Source organism: Ptychodera flava, chromosome 14 (genome assembly GCF_041260155.1).
Source record: "Ptychodera flava strain L36383 chromosome 14, AS_Pfla_20210202, whole genome shotgun sequence".
In the NCBI taxonomy this organism is placed as follows: Eukaryota; Metazoa; Hemichordata; class Enteropneusta; family Ptychoderidae; genus Ptychodera; species Ptychodera flava.
Genome location: NC_091941.1, coordinates 1,448,655 through 1,469,922, shown reverse-complemented (window position 1 = coordinate 1,469,922; position 21,268 = coordinate 1,448,655). Strand labels below are relative to the sequence as shown.

General features: G+C 38.3%; 2 protein-coding genes across 4 annotated transcripts; one reads left to right on the top strand and one right to left on the bottom strand.

Moving 5' to 3' along the window:
• Positions 1 to 2,596: 2,596 nt before the first annotated feature.
• On the bottom strand, positions 2,597 to 9,569 carry LOC139148914 (uncharacterized). The gene is made up of 4 exons (XM_070720367.1): positions 9,104 to 9,569; positions 4,602 to 5,262; positions 3,515 to 3,727; positions 2,597 to 3,264 (listed from the first exon to the last, which is right to left on the bottom strand). The coding sequence occupies exons 1-4, from the start codon at positions 9,368 to 9,370 to the stop codon at positions 3,056 to 3,058; spliced, it is 1,350 nt and encodes a 449-aa protein (XP_070576468.1). The 5' UTR covers positions 9,371 to 9,569; the 3' UTR covers positions 2,597 to 3,055.
• Positions 9,570 to 9,908: 339 nt separating this feature from the next.
• Positions 9,909 to 20,347, top strand: LOC139148912 (interferon-induced protein 44-like). Of its 3 annotated transcripts, none has more exons than XM_070720365.1 (10): positions 9,909 to 10,136; positions 11,335 to 11,407; positions 12,766 to 12,837; positions 13,084 to 13,463; positions 13,824 to 14,052; positions 15,748 to 15,970; positions 16,224 to 16,422; positions 16,707 to 16,853; positions 17,718 to 17,889; positions 18,584 to 20,347. In XM_070720365.1, exons 2-10 carry the CDS (start codon positions 11,353 to 11,355, stop codon positions 18,880 to 18,882), a joined length of 1,776 nt encoding a protein of 591 aa, XP_070576466.1. In that variant the 5' UTR covers positions 9,909 to 10,136; positions 11,335 to 11,352; the 3' UTR covers positions 18,883 to 20,347. The 3 variants fall into 3 exon arrangements, with proteins under 3 accessions (XP_070576466.1, XP_070576465.1, XP_070576467.1); XM_070720364.1 differs by having other exon boundaries at positions 9,919 to 10,136; positions 11,338 to 11,407; XM_070720366.1 differs by lacking the exon at positions 11,335 to 11,407 and having other exon boundaries at positions 9,931 to 10,136.
• The last annotated feature ends 921 nt before the right edge of the window (positions 20,348 to 21,268 follow it).

The following is a 21,268-nucleotide window of genomic DNA, read 5'->3' as shown; positions in this document are numbered from 1 at the left end:
ATTAGCTCGTCAAAGCACCGCCAACATTAAAGAAAGATCGGCTCCATTCACATATCGTAACTTGACCTTGTTATCTCGACCTTTTAATTTTTACAGGTCAAAATACACGAAATAAGTGTAATATGTGTTTGGCATAGATGTGTTTGTGAGCTGTCCACATTGCCCCCTTACTTCAAGATACTATATCAGCTGTGTGATTCCTCCAGATTTCTCATTTTGCACATTGCACACAGCCTCGGACAGGCTTTGTTCTCTAACCCCCCCCCCCCTCTCTCTCTCTCTCTCTCTCTCTCTCTCTCTCTCCCTCCCCCTCCCTCCCTCCCTTTCAGGCATTGCCTCGCTTTCCATCCTCACCCCATTCGTCGTGAGAGATGCATTTTTATCATTGGCACAAACATGCTTTTGGGAGTTTACAATCTAAGCAAAATAACGATACGAACCTTAGGGTCATTAGTTCCCCAAGATTTCAAATGCACAAACGATCCACCAATCGGCACGAAGGTTTGCGTTATCTTATCTCTGGGTACATCAATTTGAAAAAACAATTTGAAAGCTTTTTTGCAGGGTCTTCAACAACATTCGTTAAAATGAGAAACACTGATAAAAAAACAACCATTCTATTCCATGTCGTTGAAAATGAACTTACAAAACAGTATTCTGTGAAAACATTCATATAGTATACATCTCTCAGTTAACCACAACCAGATTTGATATGTTATATGTGATAATATTTGTAAAAAATATAATATATTGTTAATATTTGTTTTCAAATGACAACATAGCATGCAAATAAAACACAATTCTAAAGAATGCAAAGATACCTTTCCTGGTTTTGTGTAAAGCATGCTTGCATCTATACAGCACGTGAATGATCAACGCTTATTTTATCCGAACACACAGAAAAATTTGTGGCATCGATATTGAATGCCAGTCGAGAAGAATTGATATCAAATTCACTGACATTGCGGGTTTTCAATTCTCACATCGAAGTAGTAATAGTCGTCTACATTGTCAATTTGCTGGAACAGGATTGGATTTCCGAATGAAAAGATCGTTGAGACCTCACGCTCGCTTCGATAGAGCCAATTTGAAAAGAAATTCAAATATCTCCTTTTTTAAGACTGGATACTGTGTTTTTCAGTAGACCTAGTACGTGCAACTCCAACTTCGGATAGTTTCTACGTCTTCAGTTTCCTGTTACAGCAAGTTTTATCTAGACATTGGGGTGACGTATTGTTATTGGCGAGCGGTCGTAAAGCATAAAATGTTCGTGTACAAACTTGCATCTACTGCGTTCAAGTACAGCGCAACGGGAACACAAGACAATATTGAAGACTGGTTTCGCTGAGGTAGTAAATAATCATGACGGTGTTACTTTAACATGAAGAAAATTCTGAAGTGAAACTTCATACAGAAGGAGAAAAGGTTTTAAAGTCGAAGTCTACATTGGTATATCAACTATCTTCCGAGAATCGTATAAGGAAACGATTTGCCGAGCGTCCACCCAATACCCCATTCGACGCTGAGGGCAGATCACTTATCGCGTTCCCTTTGATTATATCATCAAGAAGTGCAGATGTCGCTCTTGTTAAACTTTTATCATTCAAAGAAATGTTATTCGTGGTACTTTGTCGATCGATATTCGTTTCTTACTTATCAAAATGACATAGTTTGCGAATTTTTTTTTACGAAATACCGTTAACTTTACAAATTATCGCCTTGTTTAAAAACTGTATGAAGTCAGGACAATGAGATCAATAAAAGGCTTGTAAAATTAATCTCTCTGCATAGACATTGAGTGGAATGACTTTGTCTTTATGATACGTGATATGCTATTGAATATGTTGTCTACGCATGTGCACCAAAATGTTAGGATTTGTGCATAAGTGAAATCGACTAGGATTCATTAATTTGTTCGATACACAGCACAATGTTGATACTGTTCATGTCCTTGGCTTTGTCGGCATTTCACCATACGTAGAACTACAGGACAAGATTTGTACATAGCGATAAATCTGATCATTGAATATTAATAAACCACGTATAACAAAATGTACAAAAAAACATGTAAATTACAAACGATTGCTTCATTATCTGAGGAAAGTCGTTTTTGAAAATATTACAAAATTTGATTATAGTTACTGAGAAGGGCATCACATCAGATAGTATGAATTCATAATTACTGTTTGTGATGATTATTTGTAAATAATACCCGCAAGCACCACGACATTATATTAAAATTGAATGTAATATTTTGAGATGTATATTTTTGGATCTTTTACTTTATATATATATGGGCAACGTAGCCAGGACTTGACATGAAAACAACCGGAACCTACTATAGATTTTATCAAATACTCAAGGTGAGATCATTATACTTTATCACTTCAAATGAGATAATAGTATAAACTGAACGTGCTTCAACAAACCTGATATTATCAGGTACACAAACTCATAATTCAGCATCCCGTAAATATCAACCAATACCAATCAAACACGTATACTTTCACACGTACCGATGATGCGAGCTACACGTGACGTCAATCACTCGGAGTCTGCGCTGTTCAGTAACCGCCGACAAAAGATATGGAAGATACTTAATGTCATCATTTCTAGTTTTCTCACTGAATTATACGTATAAACAATTATCGATGGCCGAAAACGAATAAAAGTATGGACATTGGGATGTTATTCATGTTCACGAGAAATTTGCTTTGGCACGGCGTTGCCACGTGAAAACAGCGGGCCGTTGTTTTTCGCATACACACAGGGAATATGGGGAAAAATTAAATGCTGAAATTCAAAGTTATAAAATTAGACAACACTCTGTAGGATTAACTTGAATTTGGATATGAAACTAAACTGCATATGGCGGTAAAAAGTGCATGTGTTGTCGGATTTGATTTAGACTGTCAAATATATGTGGGTACACAACAAAGTATAATTTTGTTCCAATAAATTGTGGAAGGTCGTGATTCACACGTAAAATATCCACTTTGCAACCCTACAGGTCTTTGCTTGTTCGGACATCCCTGGCAGATCCAGGATCCTTTCTTCAACACAGCATTTCGAAAAGTCGGACGATTTTAGCCAATCCCTTATCATTCTGTTCACAATCATAGAGTCCTTCTTTCTCAAAAAAGAACATATCTACTACCAAACAGATGTTGTCTCTTTTTCCTATGATACTTTCACTCTGCGGGTCCATTCTGTTTTGCTGACGAGGAAGGTGATGCATCACAATCAGAACAACCTCAGCTTCGTCTGAAATTGAGCATAATAATACAGCTTATTTGTACTTATTGTAGTCACGCTGGAGTTTTGTCTTTCCTTCGATAATTGGATCAATGCCCATGTGTCATTGACGTATACACATAAATGCTACGAAATTCCAATTGCTTTGAATGCGTGAAATGGCCTTGTACATGTACAGTTTTGGATAACACGCCCCTTGTTCATACATAAAAGGATGAAAAGACCATTGAAATGCATGGTATTTTGTAGCACAGCTTACCACTGATCCCCTTCAGTGCGTTGTCCACGTCAGTACCGAGTCTTGATGCGTTCAGACAGAAGACGAGACAAAGCTTGCCGATTGACATCGTCGATTTCGACCACACTTCAAGTTTTAGGTCAAGTCCACGAGACCGGAGATTAAACCTCACGCGTTCTACGAGAATCTCGTCACAGTGATGCAGTACACCAGATACTTTGCAAATACAGGGAACTGAAAGTAAATTTCAAAGACTGTGATGAGCTATAGAATTTGTGTTAATGCTTACTTTCTGCTATACGGACAGTCTGTTTGCAGTGGTACATGTAGTTTCAATTACATATCGCGGCATCTTTGTGTCCAACGAGTTTAAAATCGTGGTATCATCTTTTGTGTCAAACTTGTCTTTGATCACCCTATGAACGCCAATGAAACTGTGACTAAGACATGCGTTTCATGTCAATTTTACTTCATTACTGTATTTGATGTCAATTTTACTCCATTACTGCAATAAAATGTTTTCAGAGTTTAGTCAAAGTGGCCTCAATTGAAATACGCAAACGACTTCGTCATCATTTAGAAAATACATTGGGCTGAGGTTTTCCATAGGAATATACAAACTTACTTTGAAAGCTATTACAAAGGTAAATGTACAAGAAAATAATTTTGACGGAAAATGACAGATGAAAGTGTGAAAACTATAAATATGCAATGTTTTATGCAAATGCATGTTAATTAGAACATCCTGATGAATATATAGTCCAAATATCAGAGCATTTGAACCTACAGTTCCCGAATTCTTTCATTCATGACAACTTTCACATCTTTAAGTATTTGCGCATTATGGAACCAGCATCGCTATTTGAACAAATAAAATTCCTTTTTACAACCAATTCACCTTTACGCCAAACTGTTAAGTGGTATGTTAGGTGTTTCACAGTGTAGACAGTACAGATAGACGACGGACGCCGATTTCAGTGATATAAATATGTACAACAGTTTGGAGCTAAAATACACTAATTGTTTAATTTTTACATTTCTCGCCTCATAGTTTTCCAGATTCCTCCAGTACACGGATGATTTGTCAAAACTACTCGTTAAAACTTACCCATCTGTATAGAAGTCGATCGTCTATCTTTAGCACCTCGGTAAGAATTTTGTGATGGGTACCCTTCAGCTGCAGGGTATTCTCCTTCACTGTCATCGTTCTCATCTTCAAGCTCTTCAATTTCGTCATTGCAAGTACTGACGGCGGGAGATGAGAATGAAGAACGACTTGAAGCCCTTGAGTGAGTGCCGCGAGTAGACGTCGTTGCCGGGAGTGATGGATTGTGGTGTCCGTTGACATGCGAAAGACCGTTCTGCGAGCTCTGAGGTATGGTTCCAGAATTTTCCTTGATCTGTCTTGACTGGTGATCAAGTGCAATTTGCAACTGTTCTTTAGCATACTTGAGTTGTTCGTTAACAATTTTCATCCGTGAATTTTCTGCCTTCAAGTCTCGGATCTCCTTTGTAAGAACGTCGACCACTGTGCTGTTGGATTCGTCTATATTTATGCCATTTTGTTTGATATTGTCTTTTTGTAAAAATTCCTGCATAGTTCTGTTGTCTTTTAGTTCTTTTAGTTCCTTCTTTATTTCCGCATTTTCTGCCCTTAAAACATCAGCGTAAGATTTCTGAGATTTCAATGACTTGTTTTCCTCTACCAGTCGTGAAATTACTGTCTTCTGTAGAGCTATGATGTCATCCACGTTGGAATGTTCCAAAGTCTGGATTTTAAAAGAATAAATTTTTTATCGTTACCAAACGTTACAAAACCAGCCTGAAAGCCTTAATGTTGCATGAAGTCATTTAATGGGAATACTTAACTCGTTCATATCCTTAAGCATTAATTAAAATGTCATTTACTATGTATAGATGTAGTGAAATTTATCTGTATGTGCTCAGCTACTTGAACGTGAACGCTACCGGTGTTGCCATATGTATAGGCTACAGAGAGAAGTCTGTAAGGCTATGTTGGAAACGATGCAGTTAGATTCACCACTTAACATACATATTGGTCAGTCCTTGCACAGTTATCAGAGGTAAGATTTTCGATTAAAAACTTAACGAATGGCAAAACACAGCAGAACTATTGGCTATGATACAAATGTCCACACAAAGCTAATCTTAGTTCTGTTAGGCATTGATACAACTTTACAAATTCTGTTCCACTTCTTCTCTAATTCAACATATGCTACTCAACATATAGTAGAATGTATCTCATAAAGTCAGCACAAAACTTTGTATGTTTGATATATGTAGCTATATTTGATTGGATAAAAGATGAAGCATTCTGTCGACGGCATTACTAACGGCCTTACACTTTTGTTTCAACGTGACTTGGTTTCGTTTCAAACTATAGGGTGGTAAGCTTTGTATACAAACAATTTTTATCATTCAGCAAACTTGTTCTACGTCGCGAGAATTTTGATTGGCGGCAAATATGTTTTACCAGTGGACGCTGTATTTGAGGTCCTATAAGAGATTGTCAAAGAACAGATAAAAATCAGGACTAGCCATTAGAAGATGCCGCGAAATGTTTTTCTAAACCTATCCCACTATGTCAACGTGTGACGTAGAAGTATGGAAAATAGATGGTAATGACGAAGACAAAACAAGGTTCTGTCAGCCTACCATTTGGCCATTTCCTACAGTTTCCAATGAACCGAGGCCACGGCAAGACTGATCATGCATGACAAAATCATCACGACTACTGTACGAAGCCAGAGAATCGATAACCAGAAACAGCTAAATCTGATATTGGCTGGTTAAAGTGAATACTTGGCCAGGTAACGTTGTCTCCTTTTGAAGGAATGCAGTGTATTACAGACATTTGTTTTTGACAGCAAATCATTGGCATGGCATGAAGAAATCAGGTCATTATTTAGAGTCTTGACCCAATTGTACACTGTCTCGTAAACGTCACTATGGTACAGTCCGATAACCGCTTTGAATGACCCAATTGTACCTTGTCTCATAAACGCCATCATGATAGAGTCTGATAACCTCTTTGAAGAGACTCGACTCCACTCACAATATAACCATAAATAATTCTCCCGTCGATTATGCGCAGAGATTATTACGATGTGAGGAGTAAAGCGCATTCCGAGCGAGGCCGGCTTATGTCCCTATTTTTCACTTACCAACGCTAAATATAATACACTTTTATGCAATAACAGGCTTTATTGGCTTTTTGACGACTTGCCGAGCCCTACATCTGCTGAAGAGCTGGAGGCGCCTCAGAGATCTGTAGTTCGTACTGTGTCTGACCATAATCGATACATCCCTCAAATCTAAGCATTGTGAATTACGGATCACTGATATCTGCATTGTTTCAAAAACTTTTATTTTGTTTGTAAACAAACTCTGATTGTCGTACTCATTATGAGCAAAAACTCTGGCGTATACGTAGAATATCGGCTTGTCCTTCATTTGCATCTCAATTGTGCAACCGCTATTTTAAAGCCCCAGAACTGCTAACTTATGATGGTTTTTTCATTATTTTTATTTTATAAATCAATTGCAACTTCTTATTCTACTCCCCAAAGAATGTTGAAACGCCCACTTTTTAGCTTGTCAACTTAGCGTCTACATGTGTAAAATGCATGGTTATTGTGTACATTCGAATTCTAGTCCGGACCAGAAGTCAGTTTTCAACAATAAAAATGCAGTTTACAACCATAGGGGCTGAGTTGACAAGCTGGATACTATGTATATCAACATTCTTTGGAGAGAAGAACAAGAAATTATGGTTCACATTCAAAATAAAAATGGTGAAATTATTATCAAAAGTTAGCAGCACTGGGGCTTTAAACAATGACGGTACAGTGGTACTACATGATCTCGAAACATTCTTCAAGGCTCATTTTCTTTGTCTTTTTTACAAAAGCCAATTTTCTGGGAAGTTTTGATAAGGGACCCACAGTTAATAAATTGAATGGCTTGCCGTTCAGTGAAATGCAGGATCATTTAGATGAACAATGACACTTAGATATGTATTCCAAAGTGACATCTACGACAATTAAACTATTAAAGCCAATGAAAGACAATATGTAATGTCGAATAAAATGAAACAGAATGAAAATACATTTAATCATTCATGAAATCACATGAATAGGCCACTTTTTTACATTTCTTTTCAGTATAAAGTTTTCTTCCTGAATTATTTTTTTAATGTAAATATTGTAAATGTTGTTATACTCGACTCTGTGTGAGAAGAACCTCAGGCTAAACAGTTTCTCGAGTTTAAATAAAGTCTTATAATAATAATAATAATGACCCCCGAGTGACCTTACACCCTGGCATTTTTATGGTATACAACATCGAAATCTTATCCCATTTGTAACAAAGAAAATTCAATTTGTTTGTTTTAATAGGAGTTGGAGTACATAAATTGTATGGTATGGTTGACCGTTGTACAGTTTGAACTCACGATGGCAAACTCATATCAACAAATGCCTAAGGGTCACACAGGGGTCATAGAAGTGGCCTATTATACCTAACATTCATCCACGTCAAGGGGCGGCCAGGGTTTTGCCTCCGTGAAAAAATGTCTGACAACGCATTTATACACTATGGTCCCGATTGGGACATACAATGTAAATTAACTGAGCTGTTATAAATCGATCACGCTCATCGTTTTACCATGTAAGCTTATCCATAGTAATGTTCCAGTATCTACGGCTGAATCAAAATTGTCTTGGCAGTCTCCCACACCAGAACGGGAGAATGTCTGTATCATAAAATACAAGTGTTGTTTTTGTCGCCCTGTAACAGCTTCAACAAACCACTACAATTTGCTACTTGTGTAGCCCATGAAAACTTTTGTAACCTCCTACCACTGCAGTTCCCTCAGCAAATAAAGCGGACAGAAAACAAATATCGACTGCATGCTGTCGCAGTCGATAACATACATGTACTCAATATTGATACTAGTTAGGCTCTGCACTAACGTTCTCTCTCATAAGGTATCAACAGGTGGTTTTACGAATTTGCTTGCCTCTGTCCAATCTATGACCAATCTAGCCGCTAATTAATGCTTAACATGTGTTAACTATGGTGCGTCAACATCATCAAAAGCAATCTTTGTCATATTAGGCACTGCGTCCATTATTAGCCATGTTAGTAGGTGTGAATATGCGAAAGGAAAGTGGCGATTAACTTGTGAATTTGAATTTTCGACGAATACATTGGGTAATGTTATGACGCCAAACGTCCATGCTTCCGACCTGTCGTCGCAAAAGAAATACGAGCAATATAATTTCTAAAAAAAAACACGCTTGAAGGCCAAATTATTATGACTGGAATTATTCAGCAAAAAGATGGCTGAAGTCAAATCCGTTCCTTCATTTCATGTCAGTGACACGTAGCATAGCAAGCCCCCTTCACTGCACAAGCTGTCTAAATATATCTTTATTTTGTCGTAACACTGTGCAGTAGACGGGTGAAATCGAAACAATCTGTCCATTTCACTACGAAACTCCACAATGTACGAGTAAAATGTTTGAGTGGTTGGGTACAAAACCATATGGCATATGCCATTCAAAGCATTAAGTGAAAGTCACTTACGTCCAAACGTTCCAAAAGCGTCGGTATATCGCGTTTGTCTTCAACTGGTTTGGCTAAAGGGTCTTCATCGGGGGGTTCTGAATAGGTGGGTTGGGTGCGAAAGTTATATTTCTTCTTTGACCTCGATAGGCCAAGCCAGCTGCTGCGTTTACCTGTGTCCTGAGTATTGTTAGCCGCCATCTTGCGTGAAGACCCTTCCTGCTTCTTAACGCTTGAACTGGGTGGACGCCTTTCCTGGGCGTTTTGATTTTTTTCCGGTGAGGACATGGTCTCTCCTCTTCAAACCCAGAAAGGACTAACTTCAATATGGCTAAGTCCGGTTATCCAGCCTAAAATACGGCGTTTCGTAAAGCCGTCCGTACCTGAAGCAATGCCAGTCCACCGAGCATAATGCAAGTAAAAATCAGACGGCGTAATAGTGTAAACAAACTGGCCGAGTGGCTGCTACGCCTGTCGTATTGGAAGCCTACAAAAATGGAGGCAACGTAGTTAATGCGCACACTCAACAAAGTATTATTAACATCTGAACACTCTTCATGAATTATTCAAACTGTGATAAGCTTTCCCAAAATTTATTTCCACGCCTTAAAACTCTGCAGGTTACATTCCACCTTAAAGACATCAATGATCAGAAGTGTCGAGTTTTTAACGTTTTTATAAATATTTTTTCAAAACCAGCGACTCACAGGAACCCTAAAAAACAGCAAAAATTGTACTTGCAGGGAACCAGTCCACAGAAAGAGAATTGCAGAGGGGGTGAAAGCAATTGAGAGATTCTTCACTCACAACTCTTATTATGCAGGCTGGTTCCCTACACTTACCTCATAAAGCAGTCATACTGGTAATCTGTCGTTGACATACACCCGACCCTGTACCACATCCACCGGCCATATTTGTTACTTTACACCATATTTCATCGGCGTAATAATATCGTCACCACTGACAACATTGGAACGTTGAGTTACATTGTACCGTATACCATCAAGAAGGCGATAACGATCGAGAAAGTTGAAAAGTCGCCGCTGATGCTTGGGTAAGTTAACGCCACTTATTGAAATGGGTTATGGTATTTTTAGGAGTTTAATAGGTTCCCTAGGATTTTAGGCAGTCCCTGTACACAGTCGTGTTGTTAAATCACTGAAAACAAGTTGGAGCTACACTGTGTCGGGAAATTTGTATGCTGTGGTGGTTTCGTGATTACACGTTGAACGTGTTTTGACGGAGCGAAAACGTGTACGAAAAACAATGGACAAAAGCCAGATGTCACTCAAAGCATGGTACCGCTGACCCCGTCCATGGAGGTTGCACACATACATACCCTCAAACTCACCAGTGCCTCCTATAGATACATCAGCGATATGCAATTCAAATATATAGCTTGCGTTCGACTGAGTACTGTTAAATGTTGTTGTGCCCTCGAGTAGAGTTGTCCACCCATAGCTTTTAAATCAAGGGAATACCAATATTTTATTTAAGTACATGCCCCCCCCCCCCCCCAGATCAATGGGAAACCGATGTAGAACTCCATGGTCTGATACTTTGTGGCATTAGGGACGGATCGCCATTGTGTTCAAAGGACGACCCTCACAGAACTAAACATCCCCTGCCATGGCCAGGTCAACATATTTCTTGTTTTTATAGCAGTGTCACCATGCAAAGGAAGTTTGGTTGAAAGGATTTCACTTGTATCCCTTCGCTCAGTCATTTATCTAAAGGGAGCGGTCCAACTCAACCATGGTGGAAGAATCGTCCCAAAGTAGACCATAAGACAATACAGTTTGAAGAGCCAAATGACAACACGTTCATTTGTCATCCAGATATGTCACAACATAGTTGGTCAACAGCACTTCATGTTTTTTTATGTCAGTGTCTGCTTAATTTTCTTTTTATCCTTCTTTTCGGATTTGTTCCTGCTTAACATTAAAAACACTTGACAAGGCCTAACACTGTACAGAAATATTGGAAAATTAAACCATAAATGCGTACGTGAAACGAATTTCAGTTGATATATAAATCACACAATTACTGCAAAAAAGGTGTATTTTTACGCAACCATTCCCTGACCGTGACGTAGGAGTTCGACATTTGGCTTTCCAAAATAAGGCACACGACCAGAGCGTCGCTCAAAATATACAGCTAGGTTTTAAAAACCACCTGCACTCAGGCTGACCGTACAAATCCAGCAAAGTCCGAGATGTAAGTTGATCACGATCCTTTTTTCTTTGTCGTAGCAGCTGATCTTCTCTTCTATGAATAATTTGGCAGAGGACGTGGAGAATCTAGAGGTCGGATACCAGCCAAGTGGTACGTCATGCTTTTAAAATTATGATCACAAATATTGCAAGAAAACTCTTAATAGTCCATTTCAGTCCCCGACTTGCTAAATTCTTATTCTCATTGAAGATTTCGATGATCACGCAATGTGCTGTGCTATCTGCCCTATACTTTTGTGTAAGTTTAGTCTCACTTGACAGTAACTGTTACCTTAATTCCCGACTTCGAGCAGTTTAATAATACTTTATACATACAGCGGCATTATTGACAAGTTGACGAGTATATTTCACATAACCTAACAAAATATTAACGACCGATTTTTCTCCCCTACTACCTTTTGTACTCATCCTACAGTGCTATGGCGTACTTGTTTTCGGTTGCAGATTAGGACAAATTAGTTATTTGATTTTTATCCTTTCTGACCTCCACAGCGTATTTTGCGATTCAGTAATCATTGCGACTAAAGTCGTCTATCTTTATGTGCATATGTCATGTAAATAAACAGAGACTATTACGAGCATGGACAGGCTATAAATATAATTATTTTGGTCATATTCCTTCTACGGCTGTCATCTCTGTTCCTGTCAAAGAGAAATCACCGAGGTCTTGTAGAACATGTAATACAAGGCAAAACATTAACAGTGCCTTGTTGTCTGTGCGGACAAAGTGGACATTTTTAGAATAGTTCGTAATGAAGGAAATGAGATATTATCACTAACTGACCTTTAGTGTGCTGAACCATTGCCAAGCTGTCCTCGTTATGTTTATTTTTTGTTTTGCTTTATCATCAAAATGACGGCCTTCCTATTTGCGTCCTCAAGTGTACTATAGGCACGTTCGCGTTCGCTCATGTTGAGAAGCATTTCTTTGTGTACAAACGATTAAAACTTCAACAATGAAATAAAGATATTCGTCACTAAGTTATTATCATGCAAATTCATTTAAAATTGGCCATCTGGAGGGCATTTCACTACATGTGTATACGTGTGTTACCCCAGGGCCATGCAGCAGAAAGTATACAAAGAGCTAGAATTCCTCACTTTCTCTTGAATCGACAAATTTAAATCACAGTTTACAGAAATTGGATAACGCTCACTATTCACGTAAACGATGAGATGATTGGATCATTTTTTGATATATCCTATGGTGCTGCGTGTTGTTTCACTGTTGAATGCATAGATTTCATTTGTACAAACTGCATTTAGTCTAAGATCTCTCCTAGGTTACGGTAAACGCTACTCTTGGTTGAGAGCATAGCGCATAGGCATGCCGTAACCGAGAAGTCATACACTAAATCGTCTTCAGTATCCTGCGAAGTTTAGTTCATGTCATTTTCCTACGTGAGGCCTAAATTGTTTGTTTGTTTGTTTGTTTAATTTGCAAATCAGAGAGCGACGACGCAAGCATGAGAGAAGAAGCTGCAACTCTTCAGGAAAGTCAATCAATAACGTCCGCATCGGGTGAGTTGAATCAGAAACGTCCATGCAGTGTGTGAACTGTCGGTTTAAAAAAGGCACGACTAAACGTATTGTCACCAGATTTTCCGCTGCAGGGATAAGAGTCATAACGCACATTACCTCCAAAAATGCGGAATGTATTTCAAAATTAGTTTATGCATAAGAATAATTTTTTCGTGTTATATGATGCCTTAACTTAAAAGATAAATTCATAAAAGATATATTGTTTTATATATGTGTATATTTCAGACAATGAAAGGAGCGAGGAGCCTTCTTCACCAAGACGGAGCAACATCCCGATACCTCAGATGTTGACACAGAAAGACATTGAACAACTGCGTCTTTGGCTTAAGCGACCGTATGCACAGTTTCTGTTAATTTACAAGGGTTCCGTTGACGGGTTTGACCCTTCAGTATTCCATCGACTGTGTGATGACAAGAGTGACACTATCACCGTGGCCTATAACTCCTATGGATACGTTTTCGGAGGTTACACTCAGATTCCATGGACAAGTGTTAACCAGGGTAAACAAGACAATGCATCATTCTTGTTTCGCCTATACAGTGCACATGATGTCTTTGATCCGTTTGTGAGAAGATCCATGGCTGTGTATAGCGAGCACCAAAGGGTAAGAACTCTAATAAATTTGTTCCTTCACAGAAATCAAATGTAATTACAAAACTAGTCCTGGATCTGGTCAAGTCCAAAAATACCAGTCGCTATAAAAACCGCCCCTCGTGTCTGACCATGATTATAAAAAAAAAGTTCACCATTGAGACCACGATTAAAGTGGACATATTCACGATATTTTGAAAGACAAACAGTAACTTCAGGCACTGGTCGAACACGCGGCATTATACATGTGTGCATCAGCAACTTTATGAGTCAAACATAAAGCGTGTGTTTTCTTCGCTCTCTCTCTCTCTCTCTCTCTCTCTCTCTCTCTCTCTCTCTAATTTAAATATCTTTGTCATTAATTTTACCCCAGAGTCAGGTGTACCACAAGGCCTCATATGGTCCATCATTCGGCGCTGTCGGAAGTACTTTAACCCTCTTTCATGGTCCACATCGAAAAGGAACCAACGGTTTTACTAAGACAAATGGGTTTTGTCAACCAGGGGCTACTGGGAATTTTGACTACGAAAAGTTTGAGCCCCATGACCTGCTTGGACCAAATGATTTTAATTTCAGGGAAATTGAAGTCTATCAGTTAACCGGTAAGGAGTCTACGTTATGTAGAATACCTTTTCTTACGCCCAGTCTGTGATTCTACCGCCTATCCGAGAGCTTTTGATATTTACGATACATGCTGCAATATGGTCTCTACAGCTGATTTCAGACTCGGGCCAAAGGCCGTCTTCGGGCCTGGCGTGCTCGCACTGTATTTGAATCGCCAGCCTATCTGTAATATGTCAGTCTCGCTCTGGGCCAACTATTTGGGTATCAACTGGGCCAAGGGCCGACACAGACCTTTCACTAAAACCATTTTGGCCAGGTCGCCAATCCTTGACTGCAGGCATGGCTCATCCTCATTAAATATGTACGCCGGTGACTACAGATAACTACACACTTGCAACGGGCAAATAAGGCCATAAATAGTAGCATTCGCCGAATATCAAATTCGATGACGGCAAATCGTACGTGTTTAAATATCAGTAAAACAAAGTACCAATTAATAACAACCCCTCATAAGTTGAGTTTCATGAATGAAGCTGGCACCTTATGTTCATATTGCTGATTTGTTCATTCGCATGTCCCGAGTTTAATATGGTAAAATTTCATCGGTGACTCTTGACAAACCTCCGTGAAACCTACTCATGTAAGAAATTAAGCATGCATGCATATAAGGTTTTTTCTCAGATTGAAGTCATACATGAGTATCGTATGGTGCTTTATTGTGGTATTGTTGCAGAGTGCTCTTGTGACTATTTTTGTATTGTGTGAGGTAATGTAAAAGAATAAAAAAAAAACACTGAAAAAGTTTCCACTATCCAGAAATGAGCGTTACGTACAGTTTTTGAACTTCCCTTTGATTTTTCTTGAGGATATCTATTTTTTCATCGCTTAATGTCATATCGATGACAGTGTATTTTTATTTACGGAAATGTTAATGTTTTAATGTACGAATGCCACTTGTCCACAATATTTATCCAGTTTATTTACCGTCAATCTCAATGTATTAAATCATTGGACACGGTCTGCTTATTAGCAGGAATGTGATGTACCAAGGCTTGTTTCAAAAGCTGGTCAACGTAGGTTTATTTCTGAGGCACCAAAGTGTGAAATGCTTGGTACAGGAATCACACAAAGAAACTGTTTATTACTTTCATGTGACCAGAAAGACAATAGCAGAAAGGTAGTTTCTCTCTTCTCGTACGTATTTTTTGTGATTTGTAGTATTTATCACATTTTCTTCGGTATGAGTGTAATAATTTGACCACTCAGTGAAAGTGTAAAATTGAGTGCCATGCATCACTTTTGGTTGCCTACATCAACCACTACGACACTCCGTTGCTTGTGGGAACCCTGTGTCGTTGACATCTTTATCATTTTGCAGTGAGTTTGTTTTGAAGTCAGGGAGGTCCAAAGTCTTTACATGCTTGTTTACAATGTCGAGTTTCGTTCGAAAATAGATATGAATGAATCTGACACAATATGCTCACAATGTCATGCTTCCGGAGAAAGTTTATGTTCAATGTCATGAACTTAAGGACCACGAAAACCCGGTGGTTTAGTTTTGCGAGTAAATCAATAGCAAATATTACAAGTTAACATATTTTTATTTTATTATAAGAATGTCTCGTTATGAATGCGTGGGTTCTAAGCCTCTTTTGTGGGAGCAAAGGCCAGGTATGTACCTTGAAGTAAATTGTATCCAGTTAATTAATGTACGCACATCTCGAATTCCTCAGACTCACCAACTCTACGGCCGACAAAAACGACGTCAAAACAAGCGACATCATCAAGAACTTCGAGGGATGACGAACCACCATCTTTGTTGTCGTTAGCGCTATTGCATAATGCGTCAAAACCGGCGCTAGTTTCTCCCGTTGTAGAAGCACCACAAAGCCGTCAAAGTAAAGGAGGGCTTCTACCAGAGTCAGAAGCATGGAGAGGACAACATTGGGACCAACAGTAAGAAACACTTTCTTCATTTTTCATAAATCATGGTATCATCTATAATTTGTAATATCCTCATCTATTTCTTTTGGTTTCCAACATTGACTGCGAAGTATCGATTAACTACTTTCTATAAACTATTTACAAACACATCAAGACGACATCCGGCACTCTATAAACTCTTTAAAATACCTCAAGACGACATCCGTCACTGTCTTGCAAACATCTGCTAATGAAAAAAACCATCTGTTGTTATATCATTTTGCAGAACACGGGCAAATTTAAAGCAAGAAATAGCCCACCATCGTCCTCTGGAGTGTTTTGGCGTGAGACAGTTTCGTATATTGATGCTTGGTCAGATTGGTGCTGGCAAATCTAGTTTCTTTAACACCATCAACTCAATCTACCGTGGTCACGTGACAAGCCAAGCCAACATGGGCAGTGTCCCTCACAGTCTCACAACAAGGGTAGGCACACAGCAAATAACGGCTTCGATAGTGAAATAAAATAATTCAATTGTTATCAGATGCGCTTCATGGAACCTCACGACACATTATTAGTAAAATGATGACGAGTGGGTACATTCAGGGATTTACACACTATATGGCATCATGCACATATTTACAGGCGGACAAATGAGGTGAATGACACTGATCATCTAATCAAGAAAGGTTGACTGACTCACTTTCACACGGCCTTGCACCTGAAGGAATTCTTCTAACTCTTCGACATGTCTTCTTGTCTCTTATAGTTTCGCACTTACGAGGTTCGCTCTAGCCGGGGCGGAGACCCCTTGAATTTCAGGTTGTGCGATACCATGGGATTAGAGGAAACGATGGGCTTAGACGTCTCCGATATCCCATACTTGCTAGATGGTAACATTCCAGACAGATATCAGGTAAAGATTTGATTGTGAATTATAGCAATGGCAGTTTAAGGTATGCAATGACACTTCATGGGGGTAAAAGCTATTTTTACAAATCTCAGTCTGTAGTTATTTACCTTATCAGATTATTAATCAAAAGTGTCTTCAACTTGCTATTTTTATCATATACGTATTGCGAACATTTCCAACTTTGCCGCCCTCTAGACGACGCATGCGTCGTTTAGTGCATGAAAAGGATGGAGATGTATTAACGAAACAAAATTGAACAGTGTTAAGTAACAGCAATAATCCTTTCACTATAATATTGTAACGATATGTCATCGCATCGCGGAATATCAGTCAACGCACTCAGAGTCAAATCATTGTCTGCAGAACTTTTGAAGTATCATCATTTATACTATCTATGACGTCATGTAAGTTGCCCACACATTTTTCGTATTAATGGCAAAAAGGGTGTAACACGATTGGAACTAATTTGGGATAATTGGATGGTGAAGTAAGGTCGTTTTAACCTGCAAATGTAAGCTCATCTACTTTTCTTTTAAGTTACACATTTGTTTTTAGAGTAATTTGTAATATTGCAACATTCAGCTATATGGCACCAAAAACTTTTGAGAAATTTGAAAAATATGAAGATCAAATTATCCCAAATTAGTTCCAATCATGTTGTGTGCTTCTTTCTGAAATCATTTAAAACGGGATCCATTTCCGTTTAAATAGGTTTCTTGGAAAGATTGAAGATCTCAGCTGATTTAATGACTATCTTGACACACACTCAAAAGCTTATGTTAAAATGACCGGACTGCAACAGAATGAAAGTCTGTTGAGTTGCGATACAATACTAACAATAACCATTGCCTTCATTCACACACACAGTTCAATCCCGCTCTACGAATCACTCCGGATATACCAGGTTTCATCAGTACTCCAACTCTGGCTGAAAAAATACATTGCGTAGTTTTCGTGGTGGACTGCAGTACTGTGAGTGTCATGTCACCTAATATGATTGAAAAGTTTGCTGCTATAAGAACTCATGTGAACCAGCGAGGTATGTTCCTACTTACATTGCAACCGTCCGGTTCTAAGATTTATTGACAGAACATTTTCAGTCATATGTTTATCTGAGAGAGAGAGAGAGAGAGAGAGAGAGAGAGAGAGAGAGAGAGAGAGAGAGAGAGAGAGAGAGAGAGAGAGAGAGACAGACAGACAGACAGACAGACAGACAGACAGACAGACAGACAGACAGACAGACAGACAGGCAGACAGACAGGCAGACAGACAGACAGACAGACAGACAGACAGACACGGGGTAGGGAGGGAGCGGAGAGAGAAAAAGAGAGGGGCGGGGAGACAGAGAGATGTGTGTGCCTGTATGTATCTGTCCAAAGTTCCTTGATGCCTCTTGCAATCTTCCGACAGATCTAGCTTTTCTGTTTTTCTTTTATATGGTTGGGACTTATCATGATACTACAGTCTTAGGTGGTGGTAAATTCTATAAATACTAATTATTTTGGTGGGCATATTTAATAACCATATATTTCAGTAGGTTATTGGAAGTTCAACGTTTCACATTTGTCCTGGTGCTGTCACATTTTGACAGTGAACGCGTATTCGATAGCTTTGATCGGTCAGCATTAATTATGAGGAAATGTTCGGTTAAACAAAGATTACTTGATTATCTATGTATCCATCCATATATGTATGTGTGCGTGCTAAAAGTCACTCATCTCATCTCTTTTCAGGTATTCCACTAATTGTACTATTAACAAAGATCGACACGGCTTGTCCATACGTAAACAGAGACTTGGCGTTTGTCTACCGTAGTAAATATTTACGAGAAAAAGTCGAAGAAATCAGCTACAAGCTGGGTCTGCCACGTTCCAGTATACTGCCAATCAAAAACTACGAATGTGAACTTGAACTCGAAACAAAGGTCGACATTCTTGCTTTGAGTGCACTACGGCAAATGTTCCGATTCGCTGACAACTTCTTTGATGATCAACTCGATGAAATATCTGACCATTACGAACATCTACACTGAAATCCTCAGCTAGCATTACTGGACACTGGACACTGATCTATGCCTTGTTAATGACATAGAAGTAACTTGTGCATCGCTTTGTCACCCAAAAAAGCAAATTATCCGTTTCACTACAAATATGAAATATTGTTCCAACTCCTGTAATTGTTTGTAAGTATTACCGTACAAGAACTCTATTGTAAGTTTATGATTTCGATTGTGTTCTAACCCATCGGAGTTTAACACAAACCGCCATGTTTTTTCAGAGAAGAGATCACGCCAAGATATTTTTGTTTTGTTTTGTTTGTTTGTTTGTTTGTTTGTTTGATTGATTTTTGCTGGATGTTGCTTGGTATTGCCTTTGCAATATCACCACAGGAAATGTACGATACTTAGATCGGAGGGTAAATCCTCATCGTCTATTTGGTTTTTGTCATAAATGAGGTGCTTCTATGAATCAACTCTACTGGATTCAGCAACGTGTGTTCCTGATTGCCTATCCTACAAACTGAAGAGTCTAGTGTATCTTTCATTGCAGATTTATAAAAATATTTATGTGCTTATTTTATATTTTATCTATTGACATATATTCACGCGTTGAAGATCATTCGAATTTTTACATTTGCATATTCTAATTTCTGTTAGTTTAGGGCCGTAGGGCTAGACCTCATCAGGATAATATATTTTGAGAATCATGCATTTTTATTTGCAAAGTTCTCTAATGTATGCTTTATTACCAAGAATTTAATAAGTACTTTATAGATTTGATACGAAGTCCCTGTAGTTTGATACCACAAGGACTGTTTTCTTATCAACCTTTGATTCCATTAAATCGTGGGGAGAGGTTGACTGCTATTTGGGAAAGAGCACTAGAGATTCCTGAAGGATTTCCTCGGCGTGTAACAGATCAACAAAACGAACAGTTCACACTTGACCACAATTTGTAAAAATAATGCTCAGCGATCATCACAATGTCAAATATATTTCTGGAAGATCCACAGTGTAAACTATGATTCTCTGATCTAAGAAATTTGAACAAATCGCCCTTCTTCTCTTCTTTCCGTCTTTTACTTTTAGTTTGTCTTTTCGCAAAACTTTTGGAGAACATCGTGACACAGTATGTGTTTAGACGTTTTCCCTTGGGCTTGTCTCTGTGAGTAAGTTCAACTCCATTTACATTGAGTGTCTTTGTTACCATAACACTTTTTCAAAACAACGCTCCGGAAAGTTACATAAAATTTTCCAAATTAACGACCAAAGATAAACCGATACTGTACAGTTAAGGATTCTGCGTGGCTGTATAATCCGATATATTGCAGCCATGCACCAAATCCTAGTCTTTCTTGACACGGGTTTTCAGTGGAATGTGTTTACTTTAAAATCATAGTATTATCCCCATGAATATTTAACTAATTAATACTAATTATGATGTTATTTATATTTTCCTGTTATACTATTGGCAATAAATGATCAATTATTACTGTCATGGTGAGAATGGTGAATGGTTTTTATTATACGAATTAACTGTCCTTTTTTCGGCATTAGAAGAAACGCTAAAACTTGCATGCACTAAACCACAAAAACTTTACTCTGCTGAATAGTATGTGAATAAATCATATCATATTACAATACATACCAGTCTTAAAAGATAGCAAAAAACCTACACCCTAAAAATAGTGAAATTACGATTATAAAAACAGAAATTTGCTGCAACTCGGACTGGCAAATTGATTTTGGTTCGAAAAGTTACGGTCGTGCTGTATCTCAATATTCAAGAAGTATGCGCCTCGAAACTCCAAGTTTTCAACTTTTACCAAAACTTTCCTCAATAAAAAATTAATTGCCGCTCTTTCATATCAAGCATAAAACAGGGTTATCTGGTGATAGGCAAACAAATCCCTTGTAATTTACCAATGTTTAAAATTTAAAATGACACGTTACTTCATTGGGAAAAATTAAATTTTCGATTTTCACAAAATTAATACCTCGAGCTTCGAAACGCGCAGCAAACAAGTAAAGTATTGTACAGTAGGTATTTCTAAGTCCGATTATCCGTCCATGGGGCGTATTCTACCTGTAACATTTAAAGCTGCACTAACCGATGATCGGTAAAGCGAATCATGGAGTCCCTTTAAGAAAACATTTCACGAAAGTATGAAAATGATACGTTTCTGATTTGTATTCGTTTTTATGCGTTATTTGCCCCCCCCCCCTTGCCCCCCCCCCCCACGTCGGAAAATGTACCATTTGTGTTCTCCACATGCTGTAATAAGTTGAATATTAAAATGACCAAAAAATTGTTCGCTAAAACAATATGCTTACATTCCAATATGACATGCTCGACGTATTTTTAAAAAGTTTTTATCATGTAAAGAAACATTTATAACTAGATAATAATTTTATATCA

What these genes read in the sequence shown, in the direction of transcription:
- LOC139148914 (XM_070720367.1), bottom strand. Translation starts at nt 9,370, where the DNA reads ATGTCCTCACCGGAAAAAAATCAAAACGCCCAGGAAAGGCGTCCACCC. An exon ending in ATCGACTTCTATACAGATGG is followed by an intron (nt 3,728 to 4,601) that starts GTAAGTTTTAAC and finishes ATTTACTTTCAG; the next exon opens with TTCCCTGTATTTGCAAAGTA. An exon ending in CGCACTGAAGGGGATCAGTG is followed by an intron (nt 3,265 to 3,514) that starts GTAAGCTGTGCT and finishes GCTCAATTTCAG; the next exon opens with ACGAAGCTGAGGTTGTTCTG.
- LOC139148912 (XM_070720365.1), top strand. Translation starts at nt 11,353, where the DNA reads ATGAATAATTTGGCAGAGGACGTGGAGAATCTAGAGGTCGGATACCAG. An exon ending in TGAAGTCTATCAGTTAACCG is followed by an intron (nt 14,053 to 15,747) that starts GTAAGGAGTCTA and finishes CGAATTCCTCAG; the next exon opens with ACTCACCAACTCTACGGCCG. An exon ending in AACTCATGTGAACCAGCGAG is followed by an intron (nt 17,890 to 18,583) that starts GTATGTTCCTAC and finishes ATCTCTTTTCAG; the next exon opens with GTATTCCACTAATTGTACTA.